At 47.9% G+C, this 17,934-nt stretch overlaps 1 protein-coding gene across 1 annotated transcript; it reads left to right on the top strand.

Moving 5' to 3' along the window:
- Positions 1 to 256: 256 nt before the first annotated feature.
- Positions 257 to 12,767, top strand: LOC311322359 (phosphatidylinositol-3-phosphate phosphatase MTMR7-like). Its single transcript, XM_084454426.1, has 14 exons — positions 257 to 471; positions 1,498 to 1,620; positions 2,413 to 2,575; positions 3,018 to 3,175; positions 3,963 to 4,091; positions 4,625 to 4,759; positions 5,949 to 6,081; positions 6,372 to 6,481; positions 6,718 to 6,843; positions 7,369 to 7,418; positions 8,116 to 8,316; positions 9,499 to 9,633; positions 9,794 to 9,998; positions 10,540 to 12,767. The coding sequence occupies exons 1-14, from the start codon at positions 448 to 450 to the stop codon at positions 10,969 to 10,971; spliced, it is 2,124 nt and encodes a 707-aa protein (XP_084310552.1). The 5' UTR covers positions 257 to 447; the 3' UTR covers positions 10,972 to 12,767.
- The last annotated feature ends 5,167 nt before the right edge of the window (positions 12,768 to 17,934 follow it).

The raw sequence follows: 17,934 nt of genomic DNA, 5'->3' as shown, positions 1-17,934 counted from the left end.
GCTGTATTTATGATCAACACGGTAGCTGAGAGGGATTTGGCCTCTGATGACCACGATCTCTCCCTCCCTCTCTCTCTCTGCCCCCCCCTCTCTTTCTCTCTGCGACGTCGCATTCACTACGTGCGCGCAGGCGCCGTTGGGCAGCATAATCCCAGCGAATAGGAGCCGTCGTATTGTTGTCGTCCCGTACCGCTGAACCGGAGAGGGTGCTGGGCAAGTGAGAAGAAGCCTGACTCACGACTATAGACCAGGCGGTCTGCATCTCGGACACATAAAACCAAAAAGCACCGTAGGCTACAAGAGACGTGCGTGCGCGTCTGTCGGGATGCGGTCGCCAAACGCACGGACGTTGCTCTTATTCGTCTAGTGTCAAAGAAGAACTCGTCCATTGGTACCCATTTCGCCGTCGCGCACCATTTTGACCGGAGACTCCGAGGGAGGAGGAGGATGGAGCACATACGGACGCCGAAGGTGAGTTCGTATGTCCCGATCCCCTGTGTCTCTCTGCACGTCGCCCTGTTCTCCTGGTTCAAGCAGACATCTTTTGAATAGAAGAACATGTTCCTCATTCATTGCCGTCGCTTCTCGCTTCACGCAGCCAGGGGTGTGGTGTCTCCCACATCCACGCACCCGTCGCCCCCCCTAGCCAGAAAACATCCCCGGTCACAATGTTTACAAACATTGATCAACAACCGTTGAGATTTCTGTTGCAAAATAAAGAAAATGCGCACAGGAGATGATAGGAGGCTGTTGTTTATAATTCTAGTAAGTGAGTGCTGATGCGTGATGTGGTATAGGCGAGCTGCCATGTTCCCGTACAGGCCCCGGGGCCCCTGATAGCTGCCATGTTCCCGTACAGGCCCCGGGGCCCCTGATAGCTGCCATGTTCCCGTACAGGCCCCGGGGCCCCTGATAGCGGGGGACGTGATCGTCGGTTTCCGAATGACCTTGACGATCCATCTTTCACGCCTCGATTTATACTGAATAAATCGATAACAGAGCTTATCGGAAGTAATGACATATGACGTGAAGGCAACTCCATCATGGTCTCCTTGTCGTGTGTGTGTGTTCCATTTTCTGTCTGTGTGTGTTCTATGTTCTGCTGTGCTTGGTTCTATCCCTGTGTGTGTTCTATGTTCTGCTGTGCTTGGTTCTATCCCTGTGTGTGTTCTATGTTCGGCTGTGCTTGGTTCTATCCCTGTGTGTGTTCTATGTTCTGCTGTGCTTGGTTCTATCCCTGTGTGTGTTCTATGTTCTGCTGTGCTTGGTTCTATCCCTGTGTGTGTTCTATGTTCGGCTGTGCTTGGTTCTATCCCTGTGTGTGTTCTATGTTCTGCTGTGCTTGGTTCTATCCCTGTGTGTGTTCTATGTTCTGCTGTGCTTGGTTCTATCCCCGTGTGTGTGTTCTATGTTCTGCTGTGCTTGGTTCTATCCCTGTGTGTGTGTGTTCTATGTTCTGCTGTGCTTGGTTCTATCCCCGTGTGTGTGTTCCTGCAGGTGGAGAGCGTGCGTCTGGTGGACCGCTCCGTGTCGAGGAAGGCGTCGGTGGGAACTCTCTACCTCTCTGCCACACACACCATTTTCGTGGAGGACAACCCCGAGACACGCAGGGAGACGTGGGTAAGCAGGAAGTGAGACCAGGGGCCCATTTCAACTTTCTCAGATCCTTCTTTCCCCCCCCCCCTCCTTCCCTCCCTCTCTCCCTCCCTCCCTCAACATTAGATAGAGGCCTTTATTTAGACAGGGAAGTCCCTACTGAGGCCAGTTCCAAATCGCATACTACCCTACTATATAGTACGCCAAAACAGGATGTAGTATGTCCCAATACATAGTATGCCACATGCAGTATGGCAAAAATACCAGGATGTCCTACTACATCCGGTCGTATTTTGCAGTGTGCAAGCCAGCAGGCTTTTCTGGTTATTCTGACCCACAATCCTGTGCGCAGCGGAAATGTGCGTCACATGTGCGAGTCGTGACAGCTGTAGACGAATGTTGCGTTATGGACAGCGACGGATGTGGGCAAATTTCAAGGCGCAATGTTATGACAAGGTAGTATGTCCCAATTGGATGCCTACTGCTTGCAAAGTACGTACTTTCTAAGGGCAGCTAGGTACTGGTAGTAAGAAGTAGAAGTATGCGATCCGGAACGCAGCCCAGCCCAGAACTGCGCCCTGCTTACATGCAACATATACAGTAGCAAAGTACGGAAAAATACAAAAACAGTGACAGCGTGCAGACAACATGATAATGTACGAACTTACAATCAACAAATACAGTAATACAGTGGCAGGGTATAAAAAAACACAAACTAGTGACAGTACAAGGTTACAGAGTAGAATGAGGAAATGAAACACAAAGACATTGGCAGGCGATTGAGGGGGCGGGACTTCCTGTCTGTGTGTTGATCAGCTGCTGCACAGCATGGTGGCCAGTGTGGAGAGGCTGCCCGCCACGCCGGCAGGAAGTCAGCTGGTGATCCGCTGTAAGAACTTCCTGGTGTACCAGCTGCTGCTCCCTCAGGAGAGAGACTGCGTCGACCTGCACGTCTCGCTCACACGCCTCTCCCGGCCAGGTAGGACCAGTCACGTCCTCCACCCCGGGCCATCCGGCCAATCACATCCTCCGCCCCGGGGCCAGCTGGCCAATCACGAAAACCCAATGGCTTTGACTCGGGGCGAGTTCATACACGTCGCTGCTGATTGGTTAATACCTCTGACACGCCCGCCGAACGAGAGAAAACCCACCTCGAAGCCCGTTCCGCGCCGTTTCTGAGGAAACGTATCGTTCGACCTGGAAGCCGGAGCAAAACGGCTCACACAGTTTTCAGATCGAACGCGCCTCTTGTCTCTTGACAACTGTCCAATCTCTCCTCCGCTCTCCTGTGTGTGTGCATGTCTGTGCGCGTGTGTGTGTGTGTGTGTGCGTGTGTGTATGTGTGCGCGTGTGTGTGTGTGTGTGTATGTGTGCGTGTGTGTGTGCGCGTGTGTATGTGTGCGCGTGTGTGTGTGTTCTAGAGAAGTACGCGGAGCTCTACTGTCTCTCCTTCAACCCCGACGTGAACAAGCGGGAGAGGGCGGAGTCCTGGGCGTTCCTCGACCTGCTGGCCGACTACAGGCGCATGGGCGTGCCCAACAACCTGTGGGTTGCCACGGCGGCCAACAGCGAATACAGGGTGAGCACGCGACCAGGAGTTCAGTCCGTATAGCAGCCAGGTGGGCTGCTGGGTTATGGGTGTAATTCACTATGTGGGCATGGCGTGGCGCTGTGTCATTACCTGAGGCAGGTACAAAGGCTTGGACCTTTTCTTGTTGTGGTCAGGTGTTGACCCCGGGAGGGCAAATGACCGCTATGGTGCTGAGTTTGTTTATATTGAGTTTCTTCCCCAGTGAGTATGGACTTTGTTTGCCTGTATGAAAATAATAAATGATTACTGTACTGCAAATCATGGCCTATGGGTTCCTATATCAGAGAGCAACACAGCAAGACAGTTAATGGCAATTCAACTATAGAGCACACCGCATCAAACACTGAGTCAGCATTCTCAGTATCTTACAGTACTGAGTAGACTCAGCGTTGTGTAGTATTGTTCTGATAGGTACCAGAGTATAGTCTAGTATAGTCAGCAGTACTGTTCTCATGGGTAGAACACGCGTAGAAAAAGGAGGTTATATTAATTGAGTTTTTTTTATCATGTACATCTGTTAATCCATCCTTAATCTGTACATCTGTTAATCCCTCCTTTTCTTCCTCTCCTCTGCTTGTCCTTCCTCTTTCTTGGTCCACCCCTCCCTCTCTCTCTCTCTCCCTCTCCTTCTCTCTCTGTCTCTCCCTGTCTCTCGCTCTCCTCTCTCTCTCTCTCTCTCTCTCTCTCTCTCTCTCTCTCTCTCGCTCTCCTTCTCTGTCTCCCTCCCTCCCTCCCTCCCTCCCTCCCTCTCTCTCTCTCTCTCCCCCCCGCCCAGTTGTGTGATACGTACCCAGCTGATCTCTTCGTGCCCAGGTCGGCCACGCCCTCAGTGATGGTGGGCAGCTCAAAGTTCCGGAGCCGGGGCCGCTTCCCCGCCCTCTCCTACTTCCACCAGGACACGCTGGTGAGGCTCCGCCCCTCCACCTTAAACCCCCTGGCCCCGCCCCTGACCGCCTGGAGACGGTGACCCGGGCGTGAGCCGGTCGACGGAGAGCCTGATAACGTCTGTGCTGGGGGTGACCTCACAGCCAGAGAGAGAGAGAGGGAGAGAGGGAGAGAGAGAGGGAGAGGGGGGGAGAGAGAGAGAGAGAGAGAGAGAGAGGGAGAGAGAGAGGGGGAGAGAGAGCGAGGGAGAGAGAGCGAGGGAGAGAGGGAGGGAGAGAGAGAGAGAGAGAGAGAGAGAGAGCGAGGGAGAGAGAGAGAGAGAGAGGGAGAGAGAGCGAGGGAGAGAGAGAGAGAGAGAGAGCAAGGGAGAGAGGGAGGGAGGGAGAGAGAGAGAGAGAGAGAGAGAGAGAGATGACCTGGTGTTTCCTGGCTCCCTGCAGCAGAGTGACGCCTCCCTGATCAATAACAAAACACACAATGTTGAGAGCGCTGTTAACGGTATCAGTAGGTCAGTGTTTGACCTCTCACCTTTGACCCCCTCCTACCTCCCAGGCTGCCATCTGTCGGTGCAGCCAGCCGCTGTCGGGCTTCAGCGGGCGTTGCCAGGACGACGAGCAGATGCTGCAGGCGGTCATGAAGTCCAACCCCGGGAGTGACTTCATCTACGTGGTCGACACCAGGCCAAAGGTGAGAGGTCACCTGGAGGTCGTCACACACAAACACACACACGCAGATATACCAACCTTACACACTGACAAATACACACCTATATCACATACATGTACATACATAACAACTGCTCTCTCACACACACACACAGATACACGCACACACATACATACACACACACATACACACACTCTATCACACATTTACACACTTACACTTATACCACATGCACACGCACACTCACACCATGTACACTCACAGTCACACACACACACTTTTTATTATTATACCTTTATTTACCAGGTTAAAGACTCATTGAGATTAAAATCTCTTTTACAAGAGAATCCTGGCCACACACACGCACACACACACTCATACCACATACACACATACAGTACTAAACACACACACACAGGGCTGGTGTCTCCTATAGGTACAGTAGGCAAATGCCTAGGGCCTCCAGCCTGGCAAAACTATGTTTGTTATTAACTCTATGAAAAGTGTTCAGGTTCTGGGTGGATATGAAAAGTGTTCAGGTTCTCGGTGGATATGAAACGTGTTCAGGTTCTCGGTGGATATGAAACGTGTTCAGGTTCTCGGTGGATATGAAACGCGTTCAGGTTCTCGGTGGATATGAAAAGTGTTCAGGTTCTCGGTGGATATGAAACGTGTTCAGGTTCTCGGTGGATATGAAACGTGTTCAGGTTCTCGGTGGATATGAAACGTGTTCAGGTTCTCGGTGGATATGAAAAGTGTTCAGGTTCTCGGTGGATAAAGCACGTACCAGTGATTATAAAACCACTCCCCCAGCAATAGATTGATCTGATTGGCCCCAACCAAATGTTCTAATGAAGTGCGTCATTGCTGTTGCTGATGGCCTAATCCCACGTGATGATGGGATGATGGCGTCTTCTCTATTGCTTGAAGGTGGGTAGGGGTTATATTAAATGGGGCCTCCGCAGAAAATTATGCCCAGGGCCTCCAAAAGTCTAGAGCCGGCCCTGCATACACGCACACACATGCACACACACTTAAACCACATAGACACATGCAGTACCAACCTCACACACACACACTCATACACACACACACTCACTCCATCCCACATGGATATACCAACCTCACACACTGACAAACACACACACACGGCCTAGCCCCCACCTTATGTTGACCTACGTACTACGTACCTGTGTGTGTGTGTGTGCAGCTGAACGCCATGGCGAACCGAGCGGCAGGTAAGGGCTATGAGAACGAGGATCACTACACCAACATCAAGCTGCACTTCCTGCCCATCGACAACATCCACGTCATGAGGAACAGCCAGCAGAAGATCATAGACGGTACCACATGACGCGCGTGTGTGGGTGTGTGTGGGTGTGGGTGTGTGGGGGTGTGTGGGGGTGTGTGGGTGTGTGTGGGTGTGGGTGTGTGGGGGGGGGTAAGAGAGTGTCTGTGTGTGTTTCTGTTCTAATCAGTGATGTTTGATAGTGAGAGAGAGAGTGTGTGTGTGTGTGTGTGTGTGTGTGTGTGTGTGTGTGTGTGTGTGTGTGTGCGCGTGTGTGAGTGTGCGCGCGTGCATGTGTGTGTGTGAGAGTGAGTGTGTGTGTACTGACCCTGGTGGTCTCCTCAGTGGGGGAGGTGCGGACCCCCTCGGTGGGGGACTTCCTGTGGGGTCTGGAGAGCTCTGGCTGGCTCAGACACATCAAGGCTGTGCTGGACGCGGGAGTCTTCATCTCCAGGGTGAGACACACACACACACACACACACACACACTAGAGAGGCCCACATGCTCTACCTAGTGACACACACACAATGACACACATACAGTACACACACACACACACACACTAATATGTTTTCTTTGTCTGTGTGTGCGTGTACATGATGTGTGTGTGTGTGTGCGTGTGTGTGTGTGTGTGTGTGCGTGTGTGTGTGCGTGTGTGTGTGTGCGTGTGTGTGTGCGTGTGTGTGTGTAGGCGGTGGCAGAGGAGGGGGTCAGTGTGTTGGTCCACTGTTCGGACGGCTGGGACAGAACTGCTCAGGCCTGCTCAGTAGCCAGCATCCTGCTGGACCCCTACTACCGCTCCATCAAGGGCCTCATGGTGAGAACACACACACACACACACACACACACACACACACACACACACACAGTCTCCACTACCGCACCATCAAGGGCCTCATGGTGAGAACACACACACACACACACACACACACACAGACTCCACTACCGCACCATCAAGGGTGAAGACCTGAGGGTCGAAACGTTGCGATATTTTCAGTAAAGTGAAGCAGGAGATGTGTGTGTGGATCTCTCCTCTCCTCTCAGATCCAGCTCCTGGCCTACTAAGGTTGGATGAGCACACTGCTCTTTAGCCTTTTTGTCTCATGGTAACATACACATACTCTACACACTCTCTACACACACACACACACACACACTACTACAGGGCTACCATGGTAAGAACACACACACGTACACTTTACTACAAGGCCACCATGAATACATATATATCCGCACAAACACACACACACACACACACACACACACACACACACACACACACACACACACACACACACACACCTTGTCCCCAGCTGACCCCTGTCCTCTCCCTGTGTCCCAGGTTCTGATTGAGAAGGACTGGGTCTCCTTCGGACACAAGTTCTCCCACAGGTCTGTGACTCCCCTCCTGTCTGCGCGCGTCTCTCCTTATCCAACAACGTTGTTAGCCATCGTCCAAAAACCACAGCCTGCGTGATCTCCGTGCCGTGTAAACACGCGTCATACACGCCTCTCCGTGTGTCGCGTGTACGTCGGCGTGCGGCGGACACGCTAAAGAAAGCGCGCTCGCCCTGCGTGACGACGCGTGATGCGCTCGGACCGTAGCCTTGGCGGAGCAAATGGTTTATTTCGTATTTTTCTGGGAAGGATGGCGATGATGGACAGGGTAGTGGAAGCTCACGTGCAAGAGCACACCTGACATTCTCCTCCCGGTGTGGTATCTCAACGTGTGATATGAAACCAGGCTCTCTCCGCCTCCAACACTTCTGTTTCGTGATGATGATGATGAAGCGGCCATTTTAAAATAGAACCCCCCCCCCCTTCCCAGATACATCCAATAAGGACCTCTTCTTGTGATACCAGACATTTGGTATCTGATATAAGACGACATTCGTTGGTTGAAAACTCCAACAAAGCCACACCCTAAAGGCTTTTGATTGGTGCCGTTTTATTTTATTTATTTTTAAAAAAATCGATTTCTCTCAAATTGTTTCCGCCCACTTTAAGCGACGAGATCTGAATGAAAGTCCTCCGTCTCAGTAGTTGATGGAAGCGTTTAGAGACTGACCCCCCCCCCCCGACCCCCCAGGTACAGCCACCTGGATGGTGACCCCCGGGAGGTGTCCCCGGTCATGGACCAGTTCCTGGAGTGCGTGTGGCAGCTGTCGGAGCAGTTCCCCTGCGCCTTCGAGTTCAACGAGCACTTCCTGCTCCAGGTCCACGCCCACGTCTACTCCTGCCAGTACGGGAGCTTCCTGGCCAACTGCCCCAAGGAGAGGAGGGACATGAGGTGAGGGGGCAGGAGCTGAGGATAGAGGGGGGGGGGGGTCACAGAGAGGAGCTGAGGATGTAGTCTATAGATGTATTGTATATCTGTAGAATCTATAGATGTATTGTATAGATGTAGAGTCTATAGATGTATTGTATATCTGTAGAATCTATAGATGTATTGTATAGATGTAGAGTCTATAGATGTAAGATGTAGAGTCTATAGATGTATTATATAGATGTAGAGTCTATAAATGTATTGTATAGATGTAGAGTCTATAGATGTATTGTATAGATGTAGAGTCTATAGATGTATTGTATATCTGTAGAATCTATAGATGTATTGTATAGATGTAGAGTCTATAGATGTAAGATGTAGAGTCTATAGATGTATTGTATATCTGTAGAATCTATAGATGTATTGTATAGATGTAGAGTCTATAGATGTAAGATGTAGAGTCTATAGATGTATTGTATAGATGTAGAGTCTATAAATGTATTGTATAGATGTAGAGTCTATAGATGTATTGTATAGATGTAGAGTCTATAGATGTATTGTATATCTGTAGAATCTATAGATGTATTGTATATCTGTAGAATCTATAGATGTATTGTATAGATGTAGAGTCTATAGATGTATTGTATAGATGTAGAGTCTATAGATGTATTGTATATCTGTAGAATCTATAGATGTATTGTATAGATGTAGAGTCTATAGATGTATTGTATAGATGTAGAGTCTATAGATGTAAGATGTAGAGTCTATAGATGTATTGTATAGATGTAGAGTCTATAAATGTATTGTATAGATGTAGAGTCTATAGATGTATTGTATAGATGTAGAGTCTATAGATGTATTGTATATCTGTAGAATCTATAGATGTATTGTATAGATGTAGAGTCTATAGATGTATTGTATATCTGTAGAATCTATAGATGTATTGTATAGATGTAGAGTCTATAGATGTATTGTATAGATGTAGAGTCTATAGATGTATTGTATAGATGTAGAGTCTATAGATGTATTGTATATCTGTAGAATCTATAGATGTATTGTATAGATGTAGAGTCTATAGATGTATTGTATAGATGTAGAGTCTATAGATGTATTGTATAGATGTAGAGTCTATAGATGTATTGTATGGATGTAGAGTCTATAGATGTAGAGTCTATAGATGTATTGTATAGCCGTGTTCTCTGCCAGGCTTCATGAGCGGAGCCACTCGGTGTGGAGGCAGCTGTGGCAGGACCGGGCAGCGTACAGCAACCCCCTCTACAGGGCCGACCACAGCCAGACACAGGGCCTGCTCCGGCCCAACACCACCCCCTACTGCTTCAAGTGAGTCACTGCACCCCCCCGCAAACTTAAAAAGGCACCATCTCTCACTACCTGATTCTAGCGCGTCGGACCATCGGTTTAGGACTACTCCGAACCGAAAGCCGCAATCTCGATCTCTCCCCCTCCCCCCCCTCCCCCCCCACCCCACCCCACCTGACAGGATGTGGAAAGGGATGTACAACCGTTTGGAGAAGCCGGCGGCCCCGCCCCGCCAGTCCCCCGGCCAATACCTGGCGGCCATGAGGGAGGAGTCTCAGCAGCTGGAGCGGGAGCTGACCAATCACCAGGAGGTACCTCGAGGGACCGCCCACCCGTGCTCCAGACAAGGCATACCACAGACACAAGACACGCCCCCTTCTCAGAACGCTCCAATGAGAACGCTTCTCCTTGAGACAAGGGCTGCGTTCTGAATCGTATACAGTACTTCTACTTTTTACTACCAGTACGTACCACAGCGGCCCCTGGAAAGTATGTATTTTGCAGGCAGTATGCATCCACTTTGGACAAACTACCTTGTTGAAAACATCCGCACACTGCAAAATACAACCGGATGTAGTAGGACATCCTGGTATTTTTGCCATACTGCATGTGGCATACTATGTATTGGGACATACTACATCCTGTTTTGGCGTACTATATAGTATGGAAGTACGCGATTCAGAACGCAGCCCAGTAGATGTTAAGCCAGACAGTTTGGGCATTTTAATAACAACGAATAAAACACAAGAGCGAGTAAAAAAACTAAAAATAAACAGGACTAGGTAGTGTGCTCCATTTTGACTGAGTGAATCATTTGTCTCAAGGAGGAGGTGTTCTACTGCATCAGTAGCTGCTTCAAATTCAACATGGCAGTCGTTATAGGTCATGCTCACCCAGCCACTGACACCTGTCCTGCTCTCCTTCCAGAGGATAGCAGTCCTGACGGGCAGGAGGACGGAGGAGGAGAGGACAGAGGAGGAGAGGACGGAGGAGGAGAGGACAGAGGAGGCGAGGAGGGAGGAGGGGAGCAGGAAGGAGGGGGGCGTGCCTCAGAGGAAGAGGAGCAGAGCGCCTGAAGAACGCCCTCCTCCTCCTCCTCCTCCTTCATTGCAACAACCAGTCACCACCCCTTCTCAGGACCGCGGCCCCGCCTCCCCGTCACCTGATCCCACCTGCCACCGGGGGTCGACGACCTCACCCCTGGGGCCGCCCGGCAAGGTCAAAGGTCACGACCCGGACGACCTCTCGGCCTGCAGCGACCTGGAGTCGGGCGTGGCCGGCCTGAGCAGCCGCTCGTCCTCGGGCTGCGACTACGGCAGGGACCCCGACTCTGACGAGGCCGCCTCTTCCTCCGCCTGAGGAGAAAAAACAGCAAGGACCCAAGCTGCCTAGTTCACTGCCGGACTGCAAATGGCAGTTGGTGAGAGGGCCAGTCAAGATGAGTGGTGCTCGTTTCCTTGACAAGGAGGCCCTTTGAACTTGGGAGTAAACAGTTTGAGACCGCGGGAGTTTTAATTTATTATTGATCTTGTACAGGGCCAATCGGACTTAATTTTGACTTGTTTTGTTTTAATCAGAGCACAACTGTTAACCCTGTGAACCAGTCCCACAGCCCTGGTCTAGGGTCAGCTGTACTATCCCCTAACTATCAGAGGGAACCACACCAAACTGATCTATGGCCTGCTCCTACAGGGAAAACCTCACCAATTAGTGTGTGAACGACCCCCACCAGAACAAAAATGTGAACAAAGATCATTCCACCATGTTTACAACTAAGGCACTATACTTTTTTTCTTAATGTGCAATACTTTACGTTAAACGTTTCTTTTTTTAATGTTTCGAAGTACTGTACACTGTGTTTAAAAGGACACGGGACATACTGGCTTGTATGTTCCACAAAGTGAATGAGTTTTTATCCTGCAGACGGAGAGTCATGATGCTGGTTAAGCTGATCAGATCGCTCTTTCAACACCGTAGGAAAGACGGACATTTTGTGATGTAGGAGCCGTTTCTCAGAGCAGCACTCAAGGCAACGCCGGGGGGGTGAGACGTGTCACCTGCGACTGGAGGAACAACACACAGAACCACGCTCACGCACAGGGAAACGCTACCAGGACACCATCACATCCTCGTGCTCTCCTTCACTTCCTGTTCCTGTTTGAGGCTGGGTGATCATGTCTGGTGATGCCTCCTCCTCCATGAACACTGCCTCTAGTCACACACACACACACGCGCACACACACACACACACACACACACACCATCTACCAGCAACAGAGTCTGGGATGGAGGCCAACGGCTTGTCCTTTGAGTAGAGTTGAATGCTGCTTGAGTTGATATAAGTACCCCCCCCCCCCCCGAACTTTGACCCTGTTTGAGCTGAAGACATGCCCCCGTTCCTCCCTCCCTTCCTCCAGGCATTGATCTCTGACACGACTGGATGGGTGTAAGCTGTACCGAGACGTGCCATGCTTTGGCCCGTCCCACCTTTGTTAGATCTGTGATTTCCTCGAGGAAGGCATAGCGGCGGCGGATGGGGCGTTTTTTTTAAATTTCGATTTGTGATGTTAGAGTTACTGTATGATAGGAGCCTTTTCAACTGTAATTCTCGTCGACGTATTTATTTAACTCTGTATAGATATACTCATCAGTATGGCTCTGGATGTACCGGTCTACTGTAGCCTACACTGGACATCCAGAACAAATCTTTCCCTATTTCATCATTCTCTTTGGTTGTACGATGATGATGATGATGATGATGATAGTGTTGCACGTTGTAGTCACCCTGGGTAAAACCAGCCTGACTGATGGTATCTCAAACGTCTCCTCAATTCTTCTTCCTCGTTCTCTAAACAGCTCTTCCTTCCTTGAGGAATCAGTTCTCTGACATGGCAGGACTGTTAATAGCTGCTTTCACCCGTCATGTCAGGTCTGAGATCAGCCTACATCAAGGACGGAAGGAAGTATTTTAGAGTGTTAGAACGGGTCATAAGACTCCTCTCCTTACTTCCTCTCGAAGGCCATTGGAAGAGAGGGTGTGAGGGGAGGGACCCCTGATCTTCTCCTCCAATGGGAGGACAAGGTGAGGGAGACAGGAATGAGGACGGGATGGAACAACCATTCAGATGCAGCCCAAGTCGAATGAGTACGACAACCCTTTTCACTGCCGTGTCTATAGTGTGCGAGTATGTGATAGTAGGCTACGTGTACGCATTGTTTTAAATGACCCATTGAAATAAACTACCTTCACAAAAGGTAAAGAACCCATCTGGGCCTCTGTCTCTGTCCATGCGGGGTGAGGTGGAACTGGCCCAACCGACTATGAGAGGAGGTTTGATGAACTGACTGGTTTATTAAATGCCTGGAGCACTGAGTGGTTTTTGAACAGTGGACATTTTATTAATGGGTAGATTTTTTCTTCTTTTTTTACAAAATAAACGCCTGGTTGTGGTGATATGAGGAGGGCTACAGACCGAGATATGTATTATGTAGCCCTCTGTGAAAGAAGGATTCGTAAAGAAAATAATTAATTTCTCTTAAAATGTCACTGTTGACTATAGGATATCCCTATCCAATTTGGCAAGCCGGCATCTGAACATGTAGATTATAGCGTCATAATCATAGAACGAGCACATGATTGGTTAAGAGCCGTCGTATGCCACGATATAGGGAGGGAAAGTGAGAACATGCGCCCCCTAGCGGATTTGTTCCTATCGGAGAGGAGTTTCAATGTAAACTTCCATAGACCGGATTTTCTAATAATTACTACGAAGCCATTTCGGTGAAGTTATCAAAACAAAAACTTGTGAGTTTCTTTACAGTAATAACATACTAACTGTGAGAATTTTCAATTTTTCGAAATTACGCCATTCCTCCAGTCAAAGTCATTGAAAATCAACTATGATCACCAGAATCAATAATGTTTGTCTACAAGTATTTGCCGTTTAAGGCATTCTACTAACTTTTCGGTGTCGACCAAGATATAATTTTTCAAAAGACGTGTCTATGAGAAATCCCATTCATTCTCTCGGCATTAGGAACGCTACCACTAGGGGGCGATGAGATTACTTTCCCTCCATATAGGCTATCCTTCATTACTTATTGTTTTAAAGCATTTCTACGTTGTAGGCTAACTAACATGTCCCCCGTGGAGGGCCGGGTGACAGGCCTGGAGAAGAGCGTCGCCAAACGAAAACGGACCGTTAGATGGTGTGAATATGTAGGCCTACTATTTAAGCGCAAGGGGTGCTTTTTATATAAAAGTTGAGGGGCAGAAAGTCAAGCCACCTCGGAGAAAAGGCTTGCATTGTGCGAAGACCGTCTTCACTTCGGTGAGAAACGAAAGCAGCCTATATTAACTGAAGAATGAAGAAACGTGTTAATTGTGGGCGCGTTTGGCTGTTCCGCGTGTAGCGCGTTGCTGGTGCACCACATGATCCGGTGTGGAGCACAAGTGTAGCAAACATTAAAAGAAAAGAATATAAAATGCGACTCCGGTGGGACTCGAACCCACAACCTTTGAATCACCTCTCAAGTGCTTGACTAGAAGTCCAATGCGCTATCCATTGCGCCACGGAGCCACCTGTTGATAGTGGACGGGGTTGCTTAGAAAAGGCTGCGCGACGCAGCACCGGAATTTGTATATTCATTACGTAATGACGTTGGAGCTATTGGCAACTCCTTCGTCCTTGTTGACGTTTTGAGTGGAATATTGTAATCTCTGTTTAAAGTGTACTTCAATCGCACAGTTAGATCGATTCCCTGGCAAAATAACCACATTTGGTGTTGAAACGGACTGCATTCATGGCAAGATGGCTACCAAATGCCGTGTGGTCCGTGAGTTCACCGTGGTAGGTAGATTTAACATAAACGTAAATCACGATGTTACTTTCCTTTGCTTGACTGGCCAGTAACAGACGACCAGACAAGCTATTTTTTGTGTCCAGGTAGGTGGATAAGTGAGGTTAGAATCCCCGTCTGGGAGATGAAATATTTGTTTGTATACTGTAAATTATATTACATACATTTATTTTGTTTGTAAAGTTTTCGTTTGTTTTTGTTGGTGCGCAAGGAAAAATCGTTCCCATTAGAACTCGAGAAAAAATCTCTGGAATAAAACATGATAAAGTGTACATTTTATCTATCATCAACTTTATTTAGCAGACTTGGGTCCATATAAACACTAGGGGGCGCTGTTTTACAACGTTTACACACCGTAGCACAGAACAAAATTAATATACATTGAGCCTACTGTTTACAGAAATATATGCAGCAAAAATTATATATATTATAAACAATTGGTTTATAATTTAGGATTTACACGAATTAGAACAAAATTAGAACAAAAACATGTACACACTATGACACTAAAATACAGTAGGCTATAGCACTGAACAATAATAATCGTAATAATATCTATCATAGATGATTAACTCCTATTTAGGCGGAGGTGCAACAGGCAGAGATGCCTTGCAGGTAACAACACCAATCCTGTCGAAAACTAACTGTATATGTGTGTGTGCACGCGTAAATGAGAGAAGGTCGTTTTGTTCTCCACCAGCTATCTCGCGATAAAGTGGAGACTGCTGAGGGTTTTAGCAGAGCCCGGATAGCTCAGTCGGTAGAGCATCAGACTTTTAATCTGAGGGTCCAGGGTTCAAGTCCCTGTTCGGGCGGTAGTATTTTTTGTCTCTCTCCTCGTGTTCCTTCTCTACTCGCTACCCTGTTCGAGCCGTAGCCCAACATCAAAACGATGTGAAAGGTTGTAAGTCAGTGTTTGAATGCTTGAACACGGTTTTGCAAGACTGAAAATAAGTTTTGAAGGCTTGCACAATGTTTTGATAGGTTGAAAATAAAATTCGAATCTCGGCAATTACTGCAAACATGGTTTTGTATTTGAGTTTTCCTTTTTCATAGCTGCAACACTGCTTTTTCAACCATTCAAAGTCACTTTTTCAGAGATTTGGCCACACACTTACAAGGTTGCGAGTCATGTCATTTTTGGCAGCGTTCTTCCGCAGACGGTTTTGAAAAAAACGGTGGACTTAAAACTCCACAGCGGCGGTCTGAAAATTGTGTGACAGTAGGGGGCGCTGTTGCACATGTTCTGCATCGATGGCTCAGCTGGACTACCTCGCGGTTCCATGCGCATTACGCGCAATCGTTTATATCTTTTTTTCACCTTAAGACACCCATAAATCTATGCTACCTTCATGTCGAGACATATTAAAAACATTTTTTCACCCAAGACACCCATAAATCTATGCTGTGGTGACCCACAATATTACTATAGGCTATTACTAACTTAATGTGGTTGCCTACTGATTAGGAGTCTAATTGTCAACCTAACTCCGCCCAGGTATAGGTTCACCACAATAGTTTGACTGAGACATCTCAAGTATTCTGGGTTTTAAGGGCAAGTTGTCCTCAGAGTAGCTTACTCCTCTCCCTTTCTCCAGCATATAGGCTTACGAAAACAGATGCATAGTCTTCAATAGGCCTACTAGTGTGCCTATGATAATAATGGTGAAAAGAATGAGGATATTTTTAAGATATAATACACTAGATACAATAGAATATCGCGATGTATCATACATCTGTTCACATTAGTCTCTACTACAATGAAGGTACAGTATATATTATAAAAAATGAAGCTCGAGTCTATCGGCAGCAGAGTGGCGCAGCGGAAGCGTGCTGGGCCCATAACCCAGAGGTCGATGGATCGAAACCATCCTCTGCTATTTTCTTAGCTTCATTTTTTTCTTACACCTTTACCGTTTCTTTGTGGGAACTTGGAAGGCTGTGCAAAATTCGTCCGTTGCCGTCCGTATGTCACACACCTACCTATCTGGTTTACAGAATATTAATGTGCAGATAGAAGCATAGGTTTGCATCACATTTATAAGCGACCGTAGGACAGAAAACAAGGCGTACGGTCAATTCCACGCCAAGTTCGGCATTGTGAGCGGAGACTGCGACCAAATCTCACGTCAAGTCTCAGACCGTGGAGCAAGTTTAAGAATTGTCATGAGACTGATTCTGACTGGCATCTAAAAGCAGCCACATAGGCCTATTCATACTTCAAAATATGTAGCCTACCTTATGGCAAAATATTATATTTTGTAAAGGTTTCTTTTATGTGTCATATATCCCCAACATAAATGGGTATTTTCCAATAGTTTGCAAGTAAAGGGGTAAACAGGTGTTTGGGGTAAGAGTAATTTCGCTTTCATTTTGAGCCAACGTAGACTATAGCCTAAGCTTCAGTTCTTAAAATGAAAGAGAAATTAATGCTACACCAATCAATCAATGTTCTGGTGACATGTAGCCTACCGAGACGTTAGATCACACGTGGACGCTGTCGTACCATCATTTCTGCGCTCGGATCTGCGCTGCTTTGATAAAATTAGGGCCATTATATCTCAACAAAAGAAGTCATTTTGTCTGGGAATTTGGATGCGTTTCTTACCTCCACCCCAGCGACAGCGCAGGGTAAGAGGTAATGTTTTTAGTGGTATTTTTGTTTGTTTGTCCGCATGTCCGTTTACGCAAAAACTACCTGACTGATTTTCATGAAATTTGGTGGAAAGGTGTAGCATGGTCCACCTTATAACCCATTCAATTCTGGAGCGGATTTGAATCACGGGAGGGGTCCACAAGGCGCCCAAACACAGCCAGCCATTCACCTCCATTCATTTTTTGGACTTGGGGGAGTTAAAAATTCCCCACATTCATTGTCAATGGGGGGAATTGAAACGGCCATGTCTTGACATGGGAAGGTCACAGAAATGCTCAGGTCTGGCATAAAGCTCTCGACCTAACGAATGCAGCAATGCCAAAAGTGTCCTGTTTGCATGCCGTGTGCGCGCAGAGCCACTAAATGCATTCACGGGCGGAGGTCTGGGCTCTCGGAGCACCATTGCTTTTTTGTGATAAAAAAAAAAAAAATGTTTAATACAATGACAAAATCCTTCCCATAAACCTTCCATCCCTACCCTTTTTACCCCTACCTCACCATACCCCTTCAACCCCCCCCCCCCCCCCCAATACCTCCAACCCACCCTCGTCATCACAGCGTCCCTACCCAAAGTTTGATACTTTTAGTTGAGGCCAGTAATGTGTTTATGACTGAGTTTAGTTCCTCGTTGTGTTTGATTTCATGGCCTGTGATATGTTTTAAATTGCTTACATTTTGAACCTGCCGTCTCTGCTAATGCTATTCTTTTCTGATGGAAACCACTCCATGACAGTAACAGATCAACTGGATCCCTTCACCCTCTCTGTCTTCACAACTCCACCACTGACCCCCATCTCTCATGAGCT

This window comes from Borostomias antarcticus (genome assembly GCF_949987555.1).
Source record: "Borostomias antarcticus genome assembly, chromosome: 20".
Lineage (NCBI taxonomy): Eukaryota > Metazoa > Chordata > Actinopteri > Stomiiformes > Stomiidae > Borostomias > Borostomias antarcticus.
This window is presented reverse-complemented; position numbering and strand designations above follow the sequence as displayed.